The 19,984-nt window shown below is 55.1% G+C and overlaps 1 protein-coding gene across 2 annotated transcripts; it reads right to left on the bottom strand.

The window, feature by feature from the left end:
• Positions 1 to 55: 55 nt before the first annotated feature.
• On the bottom strand, positions 56 to 10,236 carry Agpat2 (1-acylglycerol-3-phosphate O-acyltransferase 2). 2 transcript variants are annotated; one of them, XM_040745198.1, is made up of 7 exons: positions 10,135 to 10,236; positions 9,633 to 9,757; positions 3,907 to 4,040; positions 3,118 to 3,293; positions 2,904 to 2,999; positions 1,567 to 1,639; positions 56 to 700 (listed from the first exon to the last, which is right to left on the bottom strand). In XM_040745198.1, exons 1-7 carry the CDS (start codon positions 10,153 to 10,155, stop codon positions 525 to 527), a joined length of 801 nt encoding a protein of 266 aa, XP_040601132.1. In that variant the 5' UTR covers positions 10,156 to 10,236; the 3' UTR covers positions 56 to 524. The 2 variants fall into 2 exon arrangements, with proteins under 2 accessions (XP_040601132.1, XP_005083701.1); XM_005083644.4 differs by lacking the exon at positions 10,135 to 10,236 and having other exon boundaries at positions 9,633 to 9,919.
• Between the last annotated feature and the right edge of the window lie 9,748 nt (positions 10,237 to 19,984).

The following is a 19,984-nucleotide window of genomic DNA, read 5'->3' as shown; positions in this document are numbered from 1 at the left end:
TGGATGGAGACCTGGGAAGGGGCTCTTGCCCACCCTCTGAAAGAGACCCCTCGTCTCTAGGCACTTCTCAGAGTTCATTTATAAAAAGAAAAAAAAAAAAACAGTACAGCAGTGATCTGTGACTGAGACCATCGGACAGTGGGGGATGGCAGGCTCTGGCCTCTGGTGCTTCCTTGAGACTGGGAGACCAGGTTCTTTTCTCTTTCTAATGGCCTGATGCAGGCCATGGCCTGGGTCCTGAATGTTGATCCTTGGGTGGCATGTTGCCCACTCCTAGGTGCCTCATGGTCTTGTGGGTCAGCCTACCTGCTGGATGGCCACACCTGGATTCTGGAGGCACAGGCACGAGGAGGGAAGTTACACGGGGTCCTGGGTCTAAGGCTTCCTGTTTCCAGGCCCCAGGGAGAGCCAGGCCAGTGGTGGGGAGCAGGATAAGGCGTTTGGTAGATGGTAGGGTATGGCCTTCTGTCCATCCTCCTGCTTCCCACCTGTCTTCCCCCAGCTCCCCTGCCCCGTGGCCCAGGCTACTGGGCTGGCACAACCCCAGTCTCTTCAATGGCAGAGTTCTCCTGGTCCATCTTGGAAATTTGTAGAAAGGTGTCCCTCATGGACTGGTAGCAAGTGTCCACAAGCTGAGTGACATCCGCTTCTGTAAGGCCTCTGGTAGGGACAGCATCCAGCACTTGTACCCTGATAATTCCTGGGGAGGAAGCAGTGGCTGTCAGGGGCTTAGAGGCCCCCCTGCTGCTGCCACCCACCTCTCCTCGCCTGGCTTCCTGCTGCCCAGCCTCTCTTCACCAGAGCCTGAATACCGTCCTCAGCTCCTGGACAGGGTCCACGTTTGTAGTTGAGGCAAACGTGTGCCTAGGGAGTTTTAGCAACTCTATCCTCTCCTGTAGCCACTGCCCAGGACTCAGGACATCTCTGTCCCCGAAAATGCACTCAGTGACCCCTGAGCATCCCTTATCACGCTCCTCCAGCCCTCCATGGTGCTGGGCCTTAGGGGCCCAGATGCTGGAGACAGCCTGGCTCGTTCCGTTGCCTTTAGACCTGTGATCCTACTCTGACTCCCAGGGTAAAGTCACATAACCCACATGCGGGCGGGGTCAGGGTCCCTGCTTGGAAGCTGGTAATAGAAGCCTAGACAGCTTAGAACTGCCACCACTCACCGGCAGGGGTCACTACAGGTCCCTACTTGTGTTGTTACACTTCCTGAACCAACAAGAGAGAGATCTCAGGAACTCAACCATGTTTAGAACCTGTTTTTCCATCTGGAACACTGAGAAACCCACTTAGAAAGAGCAATGGAGATGATGCAGTGCTTGGCAGAGATTCATTCATTTCATTCATTCATTCATTCACTCATTCACTCACAACCCAGAAGTGGGAACTCCACTACTAGGGGCCCAGAACTCTGTCTGCTAAATTAACCGTCCTCTGCTACATGAGGAGTTGCAGGCCAGCCTAGGGCATGTGAGCCCCTGTCTCAAACGAGAGAGAGAGAGAGAGAGAGAGTGAGAGAGAGCATGACGGGCGTGTGAGCTGCTGTGGCTCTGATGGGCTCACCTGAGGTGAAGAGTTTAGTCTTGACATTGTAGAAGGAAGAAAAAGAGGAGTACACCACGGGGATGATGGGTACCTGTGGGCAGGGGCACACGCTGAGGGGACAACACTACAAGGGCACCTTGGCTACTGCTAAGGTGTCCTTGTGGCTGACCCCTGCATCCTGGTGGCCTGGTGTTTCCACAGACTCATCCTGTCCCCCCCACGTCTCCTACAGGAAGCTCTCTGGGCTAGTCTCCATTTGTCACGTGTGGGAGGGTGGGGCTCCATTTAGCACTGGGGAGGTGGGGACATTGACGCTCCTCTACCCTCCTACTCTGTCTCTCACCCCCAGGAAACTAGGGGAGGGGGCTGGAGCCTGTTGGTATTCCTGGAAGGCCCCAGGGTCAACTCCAATGATGACAGGTGGCTGGGGTAATAATTAACCCTGGCAGCCAGAGCGTGGGCGGGAAGGTAGGTAGGCTGCACCCTGGACAGGCCCTGGGGGAGGGGCAGGAAACGATACATCTGGATTCCTCTGCCCCCACCACAGCCCCGAGTCTCTCTTTTCCCCAGGATCTGCCAAGGAGGACTATGACTTCAATCTCAGCCTCAGAACCATCCGGGGCTTGGTCGCTAGACAGAACGGAGGTCACAGTACAGTCTTCTGCTCCAGCCTGGGCTTCCCAACCCTTGGAACTGATGGGAGCTTTAGGGAAAGGATATATGCCATCTTGTATGGGGTTGGGCCCAGGCACCCAGGAGGCTGCCTGCCCCAGGGGCAGATGGGGCTCAGGCTTGCCAGGCAGCGAACAGTAAAACAGGATAAAAATCCCTTCTCCTGTCCCCCAGTGGTGACTTCCTCACAGCAGGGGCCCCATTCCATGGCAGATGCTCAGGGATACTCCTGATACACACTGTCTTCCCCCAATATAGGCTGAGGGCCAAGCCCAGGACAGCACTTACTTGTGCTACTCAGGGCTGGTTGGTCACTGTCCTGTGCCTGCTCAGCCTCACCATGATCAAGCCTGGGCCTGGGGCATCAGGGCAATTTCTAGGCACAATCTGCCTTATGATGCTGGGCAAACTGCCTACTCACTGGCCTCTCATCCTTACTTCCCATGAAACCCCAAATGAAGGAGTCGACCCACCTGGCCAGCTAGGGTATGGGGAGGCTGGTGTTCAAGCTCTCAGCTGCCAATGGTCACCAACCTGCTCAGGTGCTAGGGGCCGGAGCTGGTGGGGAGGCCCTTTTCCAACAAGGTGGAGGAGGTCCCTGAAGGCCAGCAGTCCCACTCTGGTTGGGATATCACCTTCAACCTTAAACCACCCTGACGCCAGAAGGGCGGAGCTTGGCCTACCTGGGCCTGGATGGCCAAGTAGAAGGCGCCTTTTTTAAAGGGCAACAGGTCCCCGTTGTCATTGCGTGTGCCCTCTGGGTAGATCCACACTTTGAGCTGCAGGGAGAGGGGAGAAAGTCGCTTAGGCGGCCCCCACCCTGCTTGGCCACCCCAGAGAGCTGCACTGCCCCCCCTCCCCCGGAAGCCTGCCTTCCTGTGCCATGCCTACACTCACGTTGTCCTTGACCATGAGGTCACCCAGGTCGGCCATCAGGGTCATGGCAGTTCTGGCACGCTGGCGGTTGATGAAGTAGACGCCCCCGAGGTACATGATGAGGCCCACAGGCCCGGTGAACAGCAGCTCACGCTTGGCGATCTGCACACAGCGCTTGGGGAGTATCTCCATGAGGCCTGTGTGGATGGGAGGGAGAGAGGGAGGAAAAGAGAGAGGGAGAGAAAAACAGTGAGAGTCAGAGATGGACGAGAGGCGATCGATGGAGACAGAGGCGTGGAGACAGTGAGAGAGGATGAGAGACAGAGAGGCAGATAAAGACAGAAGCCGGCAGGGGAGGCAGAGGAAGTGGAGACCCAGGGATGGATTCAGAGAGGGGAGGAAAAGAAGCCAGAGGGGGAGAGGCAGACATGGAGATTGAGAGACACAGACAGGGATGGAGAGAAAGAGAAGGGGAGACAGAGAGAGACACAGAGACAGAGGGGAGAATGGAAAAGAGACAGACAAAGGGGGCCTGGTTCAGGGGAGAACAGGGAACAGCCTCGGAGCCCAGCTTGGCACTCCCCGGGGAGGGGGGACTGTTGGCCCACTTGTCAAGGCCCTGCCTCTGATGCAGTCCTGTGCCTTGTCTGGCACAGCCTGCTGCTCTTACCGCCTAGCTTGAGGGAAGCCTGTGGCTAGAGAGACACAGAGGTCTTGTCCTGCACCAATCTCAGCTGGAGGCCCCAGCCCACCCAGGACTAGGATGAAAAAGGCTACCCTATCTGTGGCCAAGCCTTGGTTGCAGCCTACCCATCATGTCTAGGATACTCTGGTGATTAGAAATGATGACACAGGGACCATCCACTTCCAGTTTCTTCTGGCCTCTGACCTCAAAGCGAAGGCCATACACGTACTTGAAGGACCGCACGAACCAGCTGATGATGCTGAGGGCAGAGACACCAGTAACCACAATGAGCTTCTGTAGCCAAGGGAGGGGTCACACGGGGGCAAGCGGCAGGGAGGGCACAGCAGGCAGCACAGGAGAAGAGACTTGGGCACAGAGAGTCCTGGGGGCCAATTAGCCCTGCTGCCTACTCCCCGAGAGTACCCGAAGTGTTCTGAGTCCAGAACACTTCATTCATAAGGGACTGTCCCAGGCACTGGCTACAGGGTGGCCTATCTCCTGCTTGGCAGGACGTTTGCTGTGACAGAGGGAAGTGGAGATGGCACCACACGGACCCCAGCACACTCCATTCTGCATGTAAATTAGCATACGGCACCACTGGGTCTCCAGCAGTCCTGAGGGAAGGGGCCCTCCCAGTATGTTATAGAGCTATCTCTAGACGGTGCAGCAGATTCAAAGCAGGTTCCTCACTCGTACATTTTTAAAAGTATGGTAAAACACACATGCCACTTTAACCACCTTTATGCACACAGCTCAGTGTGGTAAGGCCATCATCGTCCAACTGCTACTGCCACTGTCTGCCCACACAACTTTCCAAACTAATGTCCCCATAACTCCTGACTCCACTTGGGAAACGTCCACTGCTCTGTGTCCCCAGAGCTCCTGACTTTGGGGACCTCATACGAGCCCTCCTGCAAGGCTTGTTCTCACCAAGAACCCAGCAGTGGGAAAACTGAATCTCGGGGAGGCAGAAATCCTAATCCAAATGATGACACCAGCCATTGCTCTTCTAGGCCTTGAAACCTGGAACCCCTCCCTCAGCTCTGCCAGCCACAGCCGGTTCAGGTCATCTTGTCTTCAGACCAGACCTCCCCATCTACTGCAGGGCAGGTAGGCTGGTTTCAGACCCTCATGAGAGAGTGGTCAGTGCTTGAGGCCTCACCCATTTCCTCATTTCTAAGTTATAGCTGAGAGGCTCCAGAAGGTCAGACAAGGACACTTAAAGAAGGAAATGTGTCAACACAGGAGGAGAGCTGTCCAGCTTCACCAGCCATCAAAGGCACAGACGGAAGCGGAATCTGGCCCTTTCCACAGATGCACACGAGAGAGGCTAAGAGGGCTGGAACACAGGCATTTGCTCACTCTCTGGGCTACAGCCAGATGTATCTGGAGGGCTGGTTGGTGGCTAGCCAGGTTCCTAGGAGTTCCCCTGAGGCGTGGAGACAATCAAGATTCAAATCAGGGCATCTGGAAACACCTACATCACTAGGCAGAGGCCATGCAATAGTGTCAAAATTGACTTGCTGGAAAGAACACATGATTTATTGGAGAAGTGTATGCTGGGGGTGGAACCCAAAGCCTCTGGCAGCCACACCCCAGACTCAGGATGAAAGCTGAGCATCCCTAAGGCTCATCTGAAATGCTCTGAAGTTCCAAACTTTCTAGACAGGGTGTCACAACTCGAACTCGTGTGAGGGACCACAGTCAAAGGCAGGCACACCACAGGTGTTCTAGGAAGTTACCTCTGGGAAAGTACAGAGCACATTTTACACACACAGACACACAGACACACACACACAGACACACAGACACACACACACACACACACACACACACACACACACACACACACACAGAGATACCTCATTAGAAATGTACAAATCTGTGGGGCATTTGTGGCGCACGCCTTTAATCCCAACACTGGGGAGGCAGAGGCAGGCAAATCTTTGTGAGTTCGAGGCCAGCCTGGTCTATAGAGCAAGTTCCAGGACAGCCTCCAAAACAATACAGAGAAAACCTGTCTCGAAAAACCAAAAAAGAAAGAAATGTATAGATCTTCCCAAACCTAAAATTATTCAAAATCTAAACTTTACTTCCAAGCTTTCTTTTACTCTTAAAAAATTTTTTTGACACGGTATCCCCTAGCCTAGACTTACTAAGTAGCCAAGGATGGTCTTGAGCTCTCGTCCCTCTAGCCTCTATGGCTCTCATCCTGGGCTTACAGGAATGCAGACCACACCTGGCTTTATGCAGCGGTGGCTTCACATATGCTAGGCAAGTACTCTACCATCTTCCCTGTGTCTTAGCTAAGGAACAATCAACCTGTAGTTGTCACTACGGACTCACATCCCCATGTGCTGCTGCAAAGGAAAGAGTGTCCAGTCACATCCAGACTGTGCCCTCGGGTAGTGGCATCCACACCTGCCCTTGTCTGTCTGTCTCCAGTACTGGGGGTGAGGGGCAGGGCTTCAAGAAAGTGCTCTACCACTGAGTTCCATCCCTCAACCCCACTCCCCATTTTGGAGACTAAACAGACCTAACATTTATCATCATGGGCTGGGAACATGGCTCAGTGATAGAAAACTGGACCAGACTACATAAGGCCCTGGGTTCCATCCATCTACAGATCAATCAATAAAGGAGTTTCCTCCTAGATGAAGGGACCAGCTAAGCTCTACAGAGATGGTATAGCTGGAAGACACCAGAAGTCTAAGCAGGAATCCTCGCTCTAACGGGAGAGACACCATCAGGTACCATGCCTAGGACTTCAGGCCCATCATTCAACTCTCTTCAGACATAGCCACTGAGTAGGAGGCCCTCACATCCTCTCTACAAAGGCTGCACATACTCAGGTCTGCAAGGTTAGTGACCTGTCCCCCCAGGAATGAGGAAGCCCTGTGGACCCAAGTCTACCTCCTAACACTGCTCCCGGCCAGGTGAGGTGTATGGTCAGAGGGCACCCCAAGGCAGGGCCATGGCTCCCCACACTGCCAACTGGATTTGTTGGCTCCCAGCAGATCATCCTGAGGCTCCTTCTGTCCTGTCTGTCTGCTTTGCTGGATTGGCAGCTTGGCCCCACCCAACCACGAAGTGACTCCCCTGAAGGGATGTGTCATTGCCAGTGATGACGACCTGAGCTGCCAACCCAGTCTGGTCCTGAACCACCCTTGTCCTCTCTCCTAAAGGAGCTATAGTCCCCAAGCCCTGTACCTAGGATGAGATGCCATGTCCTTCAGCCCTCACCCCATATTGGACTCTGCTGCCTCTCAGGGCCAATAGGACAAGTGCCTGGGGACAGAGAGAGTGCCCAGCCTATTGCTCAGCTGTCAGGCAGTGTCCGCTTGGACGCCTCCTGAGCTCCTGCTCTGTAATTCAGAGCCTGGCTCAGTGCATTCCATTCATGACCTCCCTGAGCTTCGTCACCACCAGAGCAAGGGGACAGATGCCAGGAGCCATGGGACCGACTGATGTAGTCACTTCACACTGTGGACCTGTATCAACAGTGGTCTGGTGATTGGGACACAGGTAGAAATAGGACAAGAGTAACTCCAAGCGGAGCCCTCTGATGGGTCTGGGCTCCTTCCACATCTGCCCCAGGTAGCTGGGAAGCAAGCAGTTCAAGGTCAGGGCCTATACCACAGGCCTGGAGGTACTTGTGGAATGCCACTGTCTGACCCTTGCCCTCACTCCTGGTCTTAAGTAGGATGGGTGGGAACTTGCTAGATGGAGAGATGGGAGCTTCCTGGGCCAACCAGGGCTAAATTTGAGGGGAAGGGCACGTGGGGAACCATGTCTCAGATATGGCTACTGTGTTCCTAATGCTGTTCCTTGCATCTCAGAACTCCAGACCAAATGGCAAAGGCTTCCTTTTTAGAGGTGCAGAGTGAGGCTGCCCCTCCAGGAACTCAAGATCTGGCTTACAATCTTATAATGTCTTCAGATGGTGGTCCTAGTGCTTAATGCAGTGGTTCTTAACCTGTGGTTTGTGATCCCTTGGTGGGGGGTGGTGGCAATATATATATATATGTATATGTATGTAAATATATATATGTATATATATATATATATCAGTAGCAAAATTACAACTACGAAGTAGCAATGAAACAATTTTATACTTGGGGTCACCACAGCATGAGGAACCATATATTAAAATGTTGCAGCATTAGGAGAGTTGAGAACCTTAGTGTGACTGTGTCTAGCCGTGGGCAGCATCATCACAGCCAGGCTGGCATCGAGGAATGACAGAATTTATTACAGAATTACCTTCTGGGGCTTGACTGCCAGGGCTCCCTGTCCTGGCTGGGGGAGCTCAGGCCCTCACTTCCCTTCCTCCTAACTTGCTCATCCCCAAGTCTTACTCTCAAGCTGTTTCTCTGAACCTCAGTCTCATCTGTTGCCCAGGCAGAGTAGCATCTGCAACCCAAACTTGGCTGACCCAGGCCAGGGAGGCTCAAGATAGGGATGGGCCCATCGATCTACTAAGCAAGCCTCCACCTCCTAGACACCCAATCCCTTTCTCTGTGGTCACTCCTGGAGGACGTCATGCTCACAAGGCTCCGAGGGTTCTGCTGCTTCTATCTCAACTCATTGCCTTTATGAAGATTTATAAGACAGGGACCCTGAGACAGGGTAGGGAAATGAGGAGCAGGCCATTCATCCTGTCCTCCAGCCCTCCTTTCCTGGCAGCAAGGGCAGAATGTCTGCTGTTAAACAGCCGATGTCCCAGGGCCACAGCGCACCAACCGGGAGAGGATGCTGGAAGACCACAGGACCCCAGAGGAATCTGGCAGAGGGCCACATCCAGTCACCACCTTAGAAAGGCTGCTGGACAACAGTGTAGACCATCAGGGCAGGCCATGCAAGAGCACAGGGGGGAGGGACCAACTGCGGATCTCTCAAGTCAGGGGCTGGTGAAAAAAATGCAGACATCAGTCCCATCGCTGCAACTCAATGTTACAGGCCCAGGACCTGCTGGCCTTAGGACCAGACATGGCCTCCTCTGGTCTGGTTCAGCAAGGGCAACACCTCCTCCAAGATAAACACCCCCCCCCAGACTAGAAAGGGCAGGTACAGCAGAGTCAGAAAACAGTCCGTAGGGGAGGTGGGGCGTCAGAGGCCACAAGGTCAGAAACACCCGACCAAGGCCAAGGCCAGTACATTGCAAAACCCACCAGCCCAACAGTCCAAACGGGGCAGAGGGAAATGTAGCAACAGTCTCCCGGGAGTGTGGACCGGGAGAAAGTACTGGAGGCCTTTTCCCTCAGGCAGCCCCCACTGACAGGTTAACTCAGTCTGATCCCCTTACATGTACTCTCTGCCTATCCACTAACCTACCCGGCTCTGGGAGATGGCCAGAGGATCATTTTGGCCACCGCCCCCTTCCTCCTTCATCTCTAGCAAGCCTGGTCCAAAGGCAGCTCACCTCCCACCCCCAGAAGTTAGGACAAGGGAAACCTGTGGCTGCACCTGGGCACAGGTGTCTTCTCACCTGTGGAGAGGTGGGAGTATGGACCGGAAGCCCGGCGCCAGGTCTGGGTTTCCCTGCTGGTGAAGCGGGATTGGGCCTGTCCCACCTTCACCCGGCTCCCTCCCACTCCTAAAGCTCGCGGCGCGCGCCAACTGCCACCCCACGTTGCGCGCAGGGGGCGCCGGAGGGCTGAACCCCACTGGCGTGCCAGGCACCGGAGCATTGTGACGCGCGCTCCTGGGGACCCGGGACGGGAAGCCGAATCGTCGGAGACTCGGTACCGTGAGGACAGTGGGGCGGGCGGGGCAGGAAGGAAAGAACGCGAGGAGCGCAGAAGTTAGGGAAGCGGAAGCGCGCGCCCATCCCGGCGTCCGGCCCCCTTGCCTCATGTTATCCACGGTGCGGCCGCCGTGGCGCAGCAGGCAGACGATCGAGGCCACGGCGGAGAAGGACAGGCAGAGCACGCAGTAGAGGCCGATCTTGGCGTAGAACCTGGCGGTGCGGCTCAGCTGCACAAGCAGCAGCAGCAGCAGCAGCGCCGCCGTCAGCCACGGCCACAGATCCATGGCGGCCGCACCCCAGCCCCGACGGCGCCGCCGTCCGCCACCCGCTGGCCACCGGTGCCCCTTTTTGAGGAGCTCAGACCGTGGAGGGCTGGCGGGGCTCGCAGCCTGGAGCTAGGTGCGACTGCCCCGCCCCATTCCCGCCCCGCCCCTCCGGGCCTGGCCCTGCCGGGGGGGCACCGCGCCCCGCCCCGCCCCGCCCCGCCGCGTCCGAGGCGCGGACCCCGCCTCCTGCAGCCCTCCCGGTGTCTCCCTCTCCGCCCCGCCCCGCCCCGCCACCCTGCCACCCTGCCCCTGGCGGCAGGTCATTGAGGTTCCCTCACTCGTCCGGCGGCGGCTTCCATCTCTGAGCAGCCGGGTGGCCTGGGCTCTGAAGCTGCCACCCACGCCCCTGCACCGCGGCCCAAGGCCACAAGTCCCCAGCCCAGCACCCCAGCTCGCCAAGGGCGTGCAGTCGGTCCTAAGACGTGCCCATTATACCAATCTTGTCACCACACAAAGGACCATTGAACATCTACTGAGTGACCAATGGTGACCTGGCTAGGCCACCTGGCTGGCAGCCTTGGCCCTTTAGGTAGCCGTGAGCTGGTCGACTGAAGCCCCACCCCATGATGCAACAGACTGGGGGAGGCAGAAGGATTAATGAGAGTTTTGGAGCAAGAGTGGGGGTGTTCCTGGGGCAGTGTGTCACTGGGGACTTTCTGGTGCCCGGCCAGCAGCATCAGGCGATTGTGTTCCCATGCTCAACAGAACCAGTAGCCTAGCAGGGCCCCTTGTGATTGATGCTCACTGGGACACTTGTCCCTCTCCTTGTAGTAAGAGATCTGCCTTAGGGTTGCATGCCATGCATTTATACCCTTCCTGATCGTTGTCAGAGTAGATGACGATGACAAAATTCATCTAGCTTCTTTTCTGGAGAAGTCAGCCCGCACTGGGGCCCAGTGATGACTGCAGATTGTGATATGCCCATGGGCTCCCCTGTGTCCAGGCATTCATTCCGAGGGCATTCTGAGGACTGGTCCCTGGTTTCCTCAGACGCCGAGATGATAGTTGTGACATCCATCCACAGAACTGTGCTGCGCTTTCCAAGCAGAGCCAAAAGCTGTGCCGGCCTGAAGGGTAGATAAGGAGCCGTCCTGTAAGTGGCCCACTAGAGGTGTTCTCCATTTTCAAAAAAGATTAATACAGATTCATCACACCTGTGGGCATTTTGTGGCTAAACCTATCAGAGTAGTCTGTCCTTGCTGAGTTCCTATCCACCCCCGGGCTATCATTCCATCAGCTGGAACAGCCTGCCTTGTCATTTTCTACTGGAGTCTACCCAGCTCCAGGGCTGAGATGGGGCTCCTGTGCTCATGAGGCTGCTGGGCGGGCAAGCTCCAAGATTTTCAGCTTCTTGGGAAGAAGACCCGGATGTGCTCAGAGGGAATGCTGGGGGAGCTGATATGCTGCTGCTAGGATCCAGGCCAGGAGGGCTGAGTCCTGAGATCCCCAAGGGCAGGCAGGCAGTCCTCACAGCTCTGCAGCCCCTCAGGAAAGTGCATGCTGCTTCCTCTTCTTGCTCTTTTAGCTCTAACCCACCACTGTTCCTATTTTATTTATTGATCTACTGTATGTATGTCTTTACATTTCTTCTTCTTTTTTTTTTTTTTTTTTTTTTTTTGGTTTTTCGAGACAGGGCTTCTCTGTATTATTTTGGAGGCTGTCCTGGAACTCGCTCTGTAGACCAGACCAGGCTGGCCTCGAACTCACAGAGATCGAGTCTGAGTGTTTTATGTGCATGTATGTATGCATGCCATCTGCATGCCTGGGGCCTGAGGAAGTCAGAAGACAGAATGCTAGGATCTGAAACTGGGTCCTATAAAAGCAGCAAGTGCTCCTGAGCCCTGATTGGTTTTAGAGCAAGGTAGACCAGGCAGTCTCCAAAGGCCTTACCGAGCTGAGGGTGACCTTGAACTCCTAAATCTCCTGCTTCCACCTCTCAAGGGCATTTGCCACCATGCCGAGTTGATGATAACGGGGGTCACACCCCGGGCTTCGAATATTCATGCATGCTAGGCAAACATGTTACCGATTGAACTATAGCCCCAACCCTGACTACTGTTTAGTTACTGTTTTGAGGCAAGGTCTTCCTATGTTCCCAACTGGCCCGAAGCTCCTGGACTGCGAATGGTCCTGGCCTCCTCCTTATCCAGATGGCCCTCCACACTTTAATGTGGACCTCACATTCTTCCTGTGCCTCATTCCACCCTGCATTCGCTACCGCTCTCCGCTCTCCGTGCCTCCTCTGCGCTGTTCTGACCTATCAACAGTTCTCAGTAAAAGACTCCTCACAAGGGCTAAGGAACTCCCCCATTTTACTGATGTGTAACTGGGGCCGGAGGTAAGTCTCCCCGCCAGGGGGTGATGGGGAGGAGGCTGGCAGCACAGGCCACCCAGGGCTTGGGGGTTCCTCTTCCCTTCTGGTTCAGGGGAAATGGTGGCAGCTCAAGGTGGGGGCTTTGACTGGGTCTGGCATCCGCAGAGGCAAGGCAGTCAGCCTCTTAGAGAGGCAGTCTCTTGACTTCTCCCCTCCAGTTAGCCCACTGGATGTTGAAAGAAGGTTTCCAGCTTTCATCCTCTGCGAGGGGAAAGGTTGTTACAAAGGAAACTTTCAACAGAGTCACATTCAGAGGCTGTCGAAACCTTTTGCTCTTGGAAAAGAAACCCACGGCAAGGGTTTCTCAGGTGCTCAGAGACTGCTGAAGGTTCTACTTTGTTTACCCAAGTGAAGGGTAGAAAGGGACCCTGGTTGGGTCAGGTAGGGAAGGTGGCCCCCATTACCCTGGAGGTGCTGGGGTGTGTCAAGCAGTCAGTGCCAGGCAGCTCTGTGTCCCAGCCTGATGACAGCTGAGAGCCCTCCTGGGCATTTGCTGGGAGGCAGCCAGCCAACACATGACACCAAGTGGCATTGTCAGGCTTGAGCTGCCTTCCTTCCTAGAGCTCGGGGCCCAGAAGGGGAGCCGCTGCTGGCAAGAGGAAGCCTGGGCATTGGGTGGGGGTGTGCGCTTGCACAGGGAGTGGACAGCAACCAGGGGCTGAGCCTAGCCCACCTGTCTCATTTCTCCAGTGTCCTTCCCGGGACTTGGTGAGGCACTGAGGTCTGCATTTCTCTTGGGAAGCAGGGGGAGGAAAGGGCTGTGAGCAGGCAGAGAGCTCCTTACTTCCTGGAAGCTGAGGTAAAAGGCTGGGCGACTCCTGACTGTGGCATACCAGACAGGAAGGGGCAGGGTGGGTACCCACTTTGAAGTCCTGTAGACCTGGATGCCTGCACCAGGCTACTTGGTACTGCGTGGCAGTTTCCTCCTATGTAAAACGGAGATGCTAGCCTCAACTAGGGGGGTTGAAAGAAATCAAGCTGCCCTGTGCTTCAGAGCATTGGGTGGGGGTGGGGCATGCAGGACCTTGACCAGCAGAGAGAGAGGAGCCAAGAGTGATGAAGCCTTGGGTGGGGCTGGAGGCAGAGTAGGGATGCCCTCTGTGAGTTCTAATCTCCGGTGGGACACTGCAGGGGTGGGGGGCTGGCTCCTCATGGGGAACTCGGGGGAAGCTGGAGGATAAGGAAGAGGAGGAGGAAGAGGAGGAGAAGGAGAAGGAAAGAGAAGAAGGGAAGGAGGAGGAGGATGGGGAAAAGGAGGGGGAAGGCCATGAGGGGGAAGAGGATGAGGGGAAGCAGGAGAGGAAGGCTGATGAAAAGGAGCATGGGAAGGGGAAGAAAGGGAGGGGTTGGGGAGAGGTCAGAACCCAGCACACTGCAGAGGGACAGCCTCCGGCCTGTCCACTATGGGCCCTCTCGGAGAGCTCCGGCTTCTTGGTGGGTGTGTCACAGGAACACTGATGCCATCCCTGCCACCTGTAAATAAAGCAGCCTGTGAATGTTTCATGGGCTTGTGCTTAAAAATGAATGAAGTGAGGAGGTATAGGGGGGTTCCTGCCTTGGGCAGGGAAGGGTATTCACAAGTGCCCTAGGGAACAGAGAGGGCAAGGGGGAGTCAGGGCCAGGTTCCCTGAGGCCTAGGGATATGTCCGCCGGCATCTGGGAGGTCGTACCTCTGAAAGTGCTGTCCCAAACTCTGGGTCTCCAGGCTGGGGGTGTGTCACTTCTCTTATTGCTGTGGCCATGGTACCTGAAAAAAAGTAATTTAAGGAGGGAAGGGATTATTCCAGTTTGCAGTTGGAGACGGCACAGTTCATTGCGGCATCAGGGGCTTCAGGTCACATTGCTTCTGCAGGCAGGAAGCCCAAAGAGAGTGTTGGTGCGCGGCTCCCTTTCTCCTTTTTATTCAGTTTGGAATCAGGCCTGACGGGTGGGGTGGGTCTTTCCGCCTCAGTTAGCTTAAGCTAGATAATCCCTCCCTGGAAGCCTAGAGGCTTCTCCTCTGGGCGATTTTAGATCCTGTCAAATTGACAATCAGTACTAATCATGGGGGGTAGAGCAGAGAGCAGAGTGACACCCTGTGTGACTCTGAGGGATTGGCAAGAGGGGACCTCCCCCCCCCCGCTGCCGCCCAAGAGGAGCAAGAGCTGGCCTGACAGGAGCGGGTAAGAGAGCCTCTCTGTGATCCCCTGCCCAGAAAAGCCAGGTTCCCCCCACTGTCGCCAACTCCATCTAAGTGATACATCCACTCAGGTGACCGACAGGACCCGCGGGAGAGGGGCCCCTGGCCAGTGTCAGTAAATAGACTTTGCTGTCCCTGAACCCTGGTGGTTCACTCACCTAGCCCCACATTTGGACAGAAAGGTGAGTGGACCCCAACAAGTTAGGGGAACTTGCTGCATAGTAAAGACCACAAGCCCAAAGCCAAGCCACCCAGCCCTGTCACCCACCCCCTGGCTCACCTCCAGCCAGCCAGTCCCCTCCTCTCCTGGTCTTAGTGTTCTGTCTGGGTAAAGGGGACAGGGGCATAGATGCTTTGGGACATTGCTCTGGACAAGATGTGACCTAGGAGGCTTCCAGCATGGGAAGAGGAGGCAATGACACACGCGCCAAGCCTTTGGCAGAGCATGTTAAAGTCCTCAGACCACCTGACCTCTGGCCCAGCTGGCATTCCCAGGGCAGTCAGCTGTACTGGCTGCTGCTCAGGCCAGCTGGAGAGGGGCAGGAATGGAGCCCGATCAGGCAGTGCTGTCACCCCATGCTGCCCGTTAGGGAGGGGCTGCTTCTGTCCGGCTAGTCTTGGGGTGCTTGGTTTTGGCTGTTGTCACCCGATGGGAGCCCTATCCTTTCTCCTTAATGTAGCCAGCACCCTGCCTCCTCCCTGAGAGGCCTCAGTGGAAGTTCCCCAAGGTCAGGCCCCATTCTGTGACTGAGGTGGGGATGAGGGAATGGCTGGAGGGAGGGCCCTGGTCTGGTCAGCATGCAAGCATGTAGCTGCCCCCTCTTCAGCCCCTCCAATTTTCCAGCAACCCTTGGGACAGACAGCAGGCTGTTTCCCACTCTCTTGCTTCAACTGGTGCCTCCGACAGCTCTGCCCAGGAGCCTTGTCAAGGGTTCACAAGCTCCATGGGAACCAGCATCCTGGTGAGGTAAGATTAAAGCTGCCACCAGGCTTTCAGCTTCACAGTCTGAAGCCCAGCCTGGGTCCCTGCACTCTCCCCCAGACCACTGTCTCCTACTCTGTCAAGCGGGAGGAAGGACAATACTGTCCTGGCCTTGGTGATACGGGCTGAGACTAGGCTCGTATGAGCTGTTATAGTGGTCTCTTCCCAGCACCCCACTTCTAGTGTGAACCCAGGTGACTCAGATAGGCCTCCCATGGGATCCAGAGAAGGCAGAGCAGATCTGTTGTCTTTGTTCCTCTCAAAAGCTAAGTCAGGATCTGGGCTGTGGGGACCCATGTCGCCTGTGGGCAGGGGAGGGGTAGCATCCCTAGGGTCCTGCCAGGTCCTGTTGTTAGGGGAAGGTGGCTTCTTGCCCATTCTATCCCAGCCCTGGTTTATCCCATCGTTTCTCTTTCTCCATCTGATTCTGAAGGCTAGTCTGTGTCTCTCCCAAGAAGCCCTGCATGTACATCCTGAGCTTTGGAGAAGAGCTGAATGACAGATCCTCCCTCCTATACACTACAGAACAGGGATGTTGTGAGGCTGGGGGAACCTGGGAAAGTGGGAGTGTCCAGAATGGCTGAGCTGAGCCCAGGGTCCACAGAGAAGGATGGCTGAGGGATTCAAGGCCATGTGGAAGACGTGTTACTATGGCTGGTGTGCCTCTGGGATCAGACAAGTGTCCAAGCATGCTAATGCCATGTTCTCTAAACCGGGTGGGGCTCAGAGGCTGTGCAGGACTTCAGGACCCCGCCGTTCCTGCCGGATCCCTCACTTCATCCTTTTTTTCTTCTTTGTTCTACAGAGGCCCCTTCCTGGGGATTGAGGGTCTCCAAACTTGTCTTCTCCCCCTGTGCGAGGGCCGGTTGCTCTTAGGCAAGTAGCAACTCCCAAAGGCTGTAATGGTGAATTCATAGCTCCTGACTCACATTAGGAGCCCAGGTGGATTCATTCATGACTTAAAGGACCCCCCCACACACACACACCATGTTGGTTTTTGGAGCCCAGGCAGGCAGGCATGAGGGCAGGTGTCAAGATGGAAAAGGAAGCTGTATCGCTTCAGCTCTGCAAGCTGTGTGCTGTTCAAGACCCTGGTTGTCAGCAACATGAAGTATGATGCAGTCGTTCAGAGCCAACCGACACACTTCTCTGGTCTTTGACCAGCACCACACCCTTCACAACATCATGAAGGTCTCAACCTAAGAGTCCTCGGTGGAAGCCAACGAGCCAGGTCCTCTGGTTCAGATGTGAGAATCAAGGTCCAGGAGTCTAGCCCTCACACCACCCTGCCCCACCTTGCCCCGCCCCTCCTGAGCAAGCTCCCAGAATCAGGGTTGGGCTGCAGCTTCTTCCCTCCCTGATTTTTGAGAACCACCTTCAGTCCTTGGGGTTTCCTGGGCTGTGTCTAGGAAGCTCGCTGGAGTTAGCAAAGAAAAGGCAGACCTGGTATGGCTTTGGTTTCAGATGCACACGCATTATTGTGTTTTATCTGAAATTCAAATCCAGCCTGCGCGCCTACCTGGTAACCCCTTGGTTGGAGCCTGAGTCAGGGCTAAAGGTACAACACACTGCCCTCTATTGGACAGGTATAGGACAGCAGGCAGAGTCCCCCAGTCCTCCAGAACCCAGTGGGTCTGGACTGTCTCCACACCCAGAAACAGAGGCGCCTCCGGAGTTAAGCATTGCCTTGGAGTGAGTGGAGCCTGGGTTCTTGGTGCCTACCCTGGAGCCTTTGAGATGGTGAACAGAGATAACTGTATAGACCAGGCTGGCCTCGAACTCACAGAGATCTGGCCGCTCTGTCTAACGAAGCCACGGGGTGGCTGCAGAAGGCCTCTCCTCTAGCCCTGTATGCTTCATTCCCCCCTTGGGCTCACCCTACACAGTGCTCTTAACTGCTTGTGAGCAGCTCAAGCCCCCTGCCGGGGGACAGAAAGCCCACCCTATGTTCCCACAGAGCGGGGTAAAACCCTGCTGCCCAGGGCAGTACCCTGCACCTCTGTCTTCCTTCAGTCAGATCTGGAGACGCTGGGCATGACCTCTGTCCTAGTTTTTACAGCTTCTAGGAGTCACCTTCCTCCTCCCTCCTCTCTTTCCTCCTTCCTTGTCTTTAATCAGCATGGCCAGTGCTCCCTATCCCTCAGGGTTTTGGCTGCCCAGAAGCCAGACCTGAGGAGGCCAGAGCCGTGGTGTGACTTCGGGTGTCCTGTGTCTCTACCTCCATGTTTGTCCATGATCACCCTCCACAAAACAGCAAGAATGCCCTCCCCCGCCCCTGCAGCACATAGGTGCCGAAGAGGGCAAAACCTTCAACTCTAGGTGGTCATTTCTCCTTCTCCTCTCCCTCCCTCCTCCCTCCCTCCCTCCCTCCCTCCCTCCCTCCCTCCCTCCCTCCCTCCCTCCCTCCCTCCCTCCCTCCCTCCCTCTCTCTGTCTCTCTCTCCTCTCCCTCTCTCTCTCATCCCTTTCTCCCTCTCTCTGTCTCTCTCCTCTCCCTCCCTCCCTCCTCCCCTCCCTCCCTCTGTCTCTCTCTTCTCTCCCTCTCTCTCTCATCCCTTCCTCCCTCCTCCCCTCATCCTTCCCTCCTTCCCTTTTCTTTTTCTTCAAGACAGGGTCTTTCTTTGAGGCCCAGACTGACTTAGAACTAACTCACTATATAGATCAGGCTGGCCTGGAACTCACAGAGATCCACCTGCCTCTGCCTCCCGAGTGCTGGGGTTAAAGGCGTGCACCACCAACGCCCAGCAAATCTTGAACTTCTGATCCTTCTGCTCCTACCTTCTGAGTTCATGTGACATCACTTGAGGCTTCTTCCCCCCCCCCCCCCTTGATTTTAAGAGATGAAACATTTCCATCATCTGTCCTGGGTTTGAATACAGCTTAAATTCACCAAGGTCCCTGGAGTCAAGCTAGGCTATTTCCTGCCAGGCTCAGCAGGTGACTGTGTGAGAAGTCACTCTGTCCACCATCCTCACCCCGGCTGAAATCTGGCTCCATTCCTCTCACTGGGTAGGTAAGAACAGCTCCCTACTCACTGTCCCCCTAAGACAGGCCTCTCTACAACCCTGTGGGGGTTTTCAGGAACCTCAGTAACTCTCCCAACCTCTGTCCTAGCCCTAAGCACCTGGGGGAGGAAGCTGAGTGGCCCCTACACCTGCCTCTGCTTCTAAACTCCTGCTGAGGAGTGGCATCTCACAGTGCCAGCCTGCTGCCTAGGGATGATACCCAGTGTGATACCATCTAGTGGAATTTGCCCAGCCCGGGTCCCCAGCTCCAAAGGGCACTGACTCCCAGGTAGCCAGCAGCCCTGGCTCAATAGGGAAGATGGGACTAGAGAGTCAGTCTCACAATGTGGTTAGATCCAGGGCTCTGTGTATGACTCCAGACAGTTGCCACCCTCTACCTGTGAGTCTTGGTCTTCCTGTCTGTAGAATTACAGGCTGACAGACCTGAGACTGGTCACTTTTCCTGTAAGTGGCTTTCCTAATCACAAAGGGTCAGTCTCTTAGCTACACTCATTGGTCAGATTCCTTATACGACTCACCGGCAAGTTCCATAGGCTTATTCTCCAGGGATTGCTTCTTTCTTCATTCCTTTCCTTCTTATTTGTTTTTGTTTTTTAAGATGGATCTCACTATGTAGTTCTGGCTGTCCCAGAACTCACTATATAGACCAGACTAGTCTCAAATGCACAGAGATCCTGCCTGCCTCTGCTTCTATCTACCTGTGCTGGGTTAAATAAAGGTATGTGCCTCCATGCCAAGGTATCCAAGGCTTTCTTGCCTGCTTCCTGACCTAAAGGCCCTGTGTAGTCCCCTGAACTATTTCTATTAAAAGTTAAAGAAGTTGTTCAGCTGGGCATGGTGGCTCACACTTTTAATCGTATCATTTGGGAGGCAGAGGCAGGTAAATCTCTGTCGGTTCAAGGTCAGCCTGATCTGCAGGTTGACCAGGGCTGCATAGTGAGACCTTGTCTCATAAACAAAAACAACCTGTTCTGGGGCTAGGGTTGTAGTTAGACTGGTTAGGTCATGAAGCCCTGGATTTGGCCCCTAGAACTGCATAAACAGGGTGTGACGGCGCACATTCGGGATGTGGAGGCAGTAGGATTAGGAGTTCAAGATCATTCTTGGCTACACAGAAAGTTTGAGACCAGCCTGGGATACACGAGACCCTGTCTCAGAAATCAACCTTTTTAGTGGGGTCAGCCATGTCTTTCTGCCACTCCTGCCCATGAGATGAAACACTTGGGGACATCAGTCCTGAAGCCTGGGCTGGCATGACTGTGCCCTGTGTGAGCACAGGGGTCCTGTCTTCTGGATGGGACCTTCGCGCTTTCCATCTCCCTCCCCGGGTCCTGAGCCAGTCAGTGTTAGAGATCCTCTAGAGCCGTGATTGACTTTTAAGAAATGCTGCCATTTAGCAGAGGATGGCCCCTCATATGAACTAAGTACTGCACACCAAGGGTCCCTTCTATTATTTCTCCTCCTGGGCACAGGACATCTGGGCTCAGAGAGAGGCAGAGAGACAGAGAGGTGGGGTTGGGGAAAGGGACAGGAGAGACAGTGAGGCTCTCTGAGTGACTCTTGATGGT

Source organism: Mesocricetus auratus, unplaced genomic scaffold, assembly GCF_017639785.1.
Source record: "Mesocricetus auratus isolate SY011 unplaced genomic scaffold, BCM_Maur_2.0 Super-Scaffold_100004, whole genome shotgun sequence".
NCBI lineage: Eukaryota > Metazoa > Chordata > Mammalia > Rodentia > Cricetidae > Mesocricetus > Mesocricetus auratus.
Note: the sequence above shows the minus strand (reverse complement) of the source record. Positions and strands in the feature narration are given on the sequence as shown.

Excerpts from the sequence above, each read along its gene's own strand:
- Agpat2 (XM_005083644.4), bottom strand. The coding sequence starts at position 9,814 with ATGGATCTGTGGCCGTGGCTGACGGCGGCGCTGCTGCTGCTGCTGCTG. Across the intron at positions 3,000-3,117 it reads ACCTCATGGTCAAGGACAAC|CTCAAAGTGTGGATCTACCC; the intron begins GTGAGTGTAGGC and ends CTCTCCCTGCAG. Across the intron at positions 1,640-2,903 it reads ACTTGGCCATCCAGGCCCAG|GTACCCATCATCCCCGTGGT; the intron begins GTAGGCCAAGCT and ends CCCTGCCCACAG.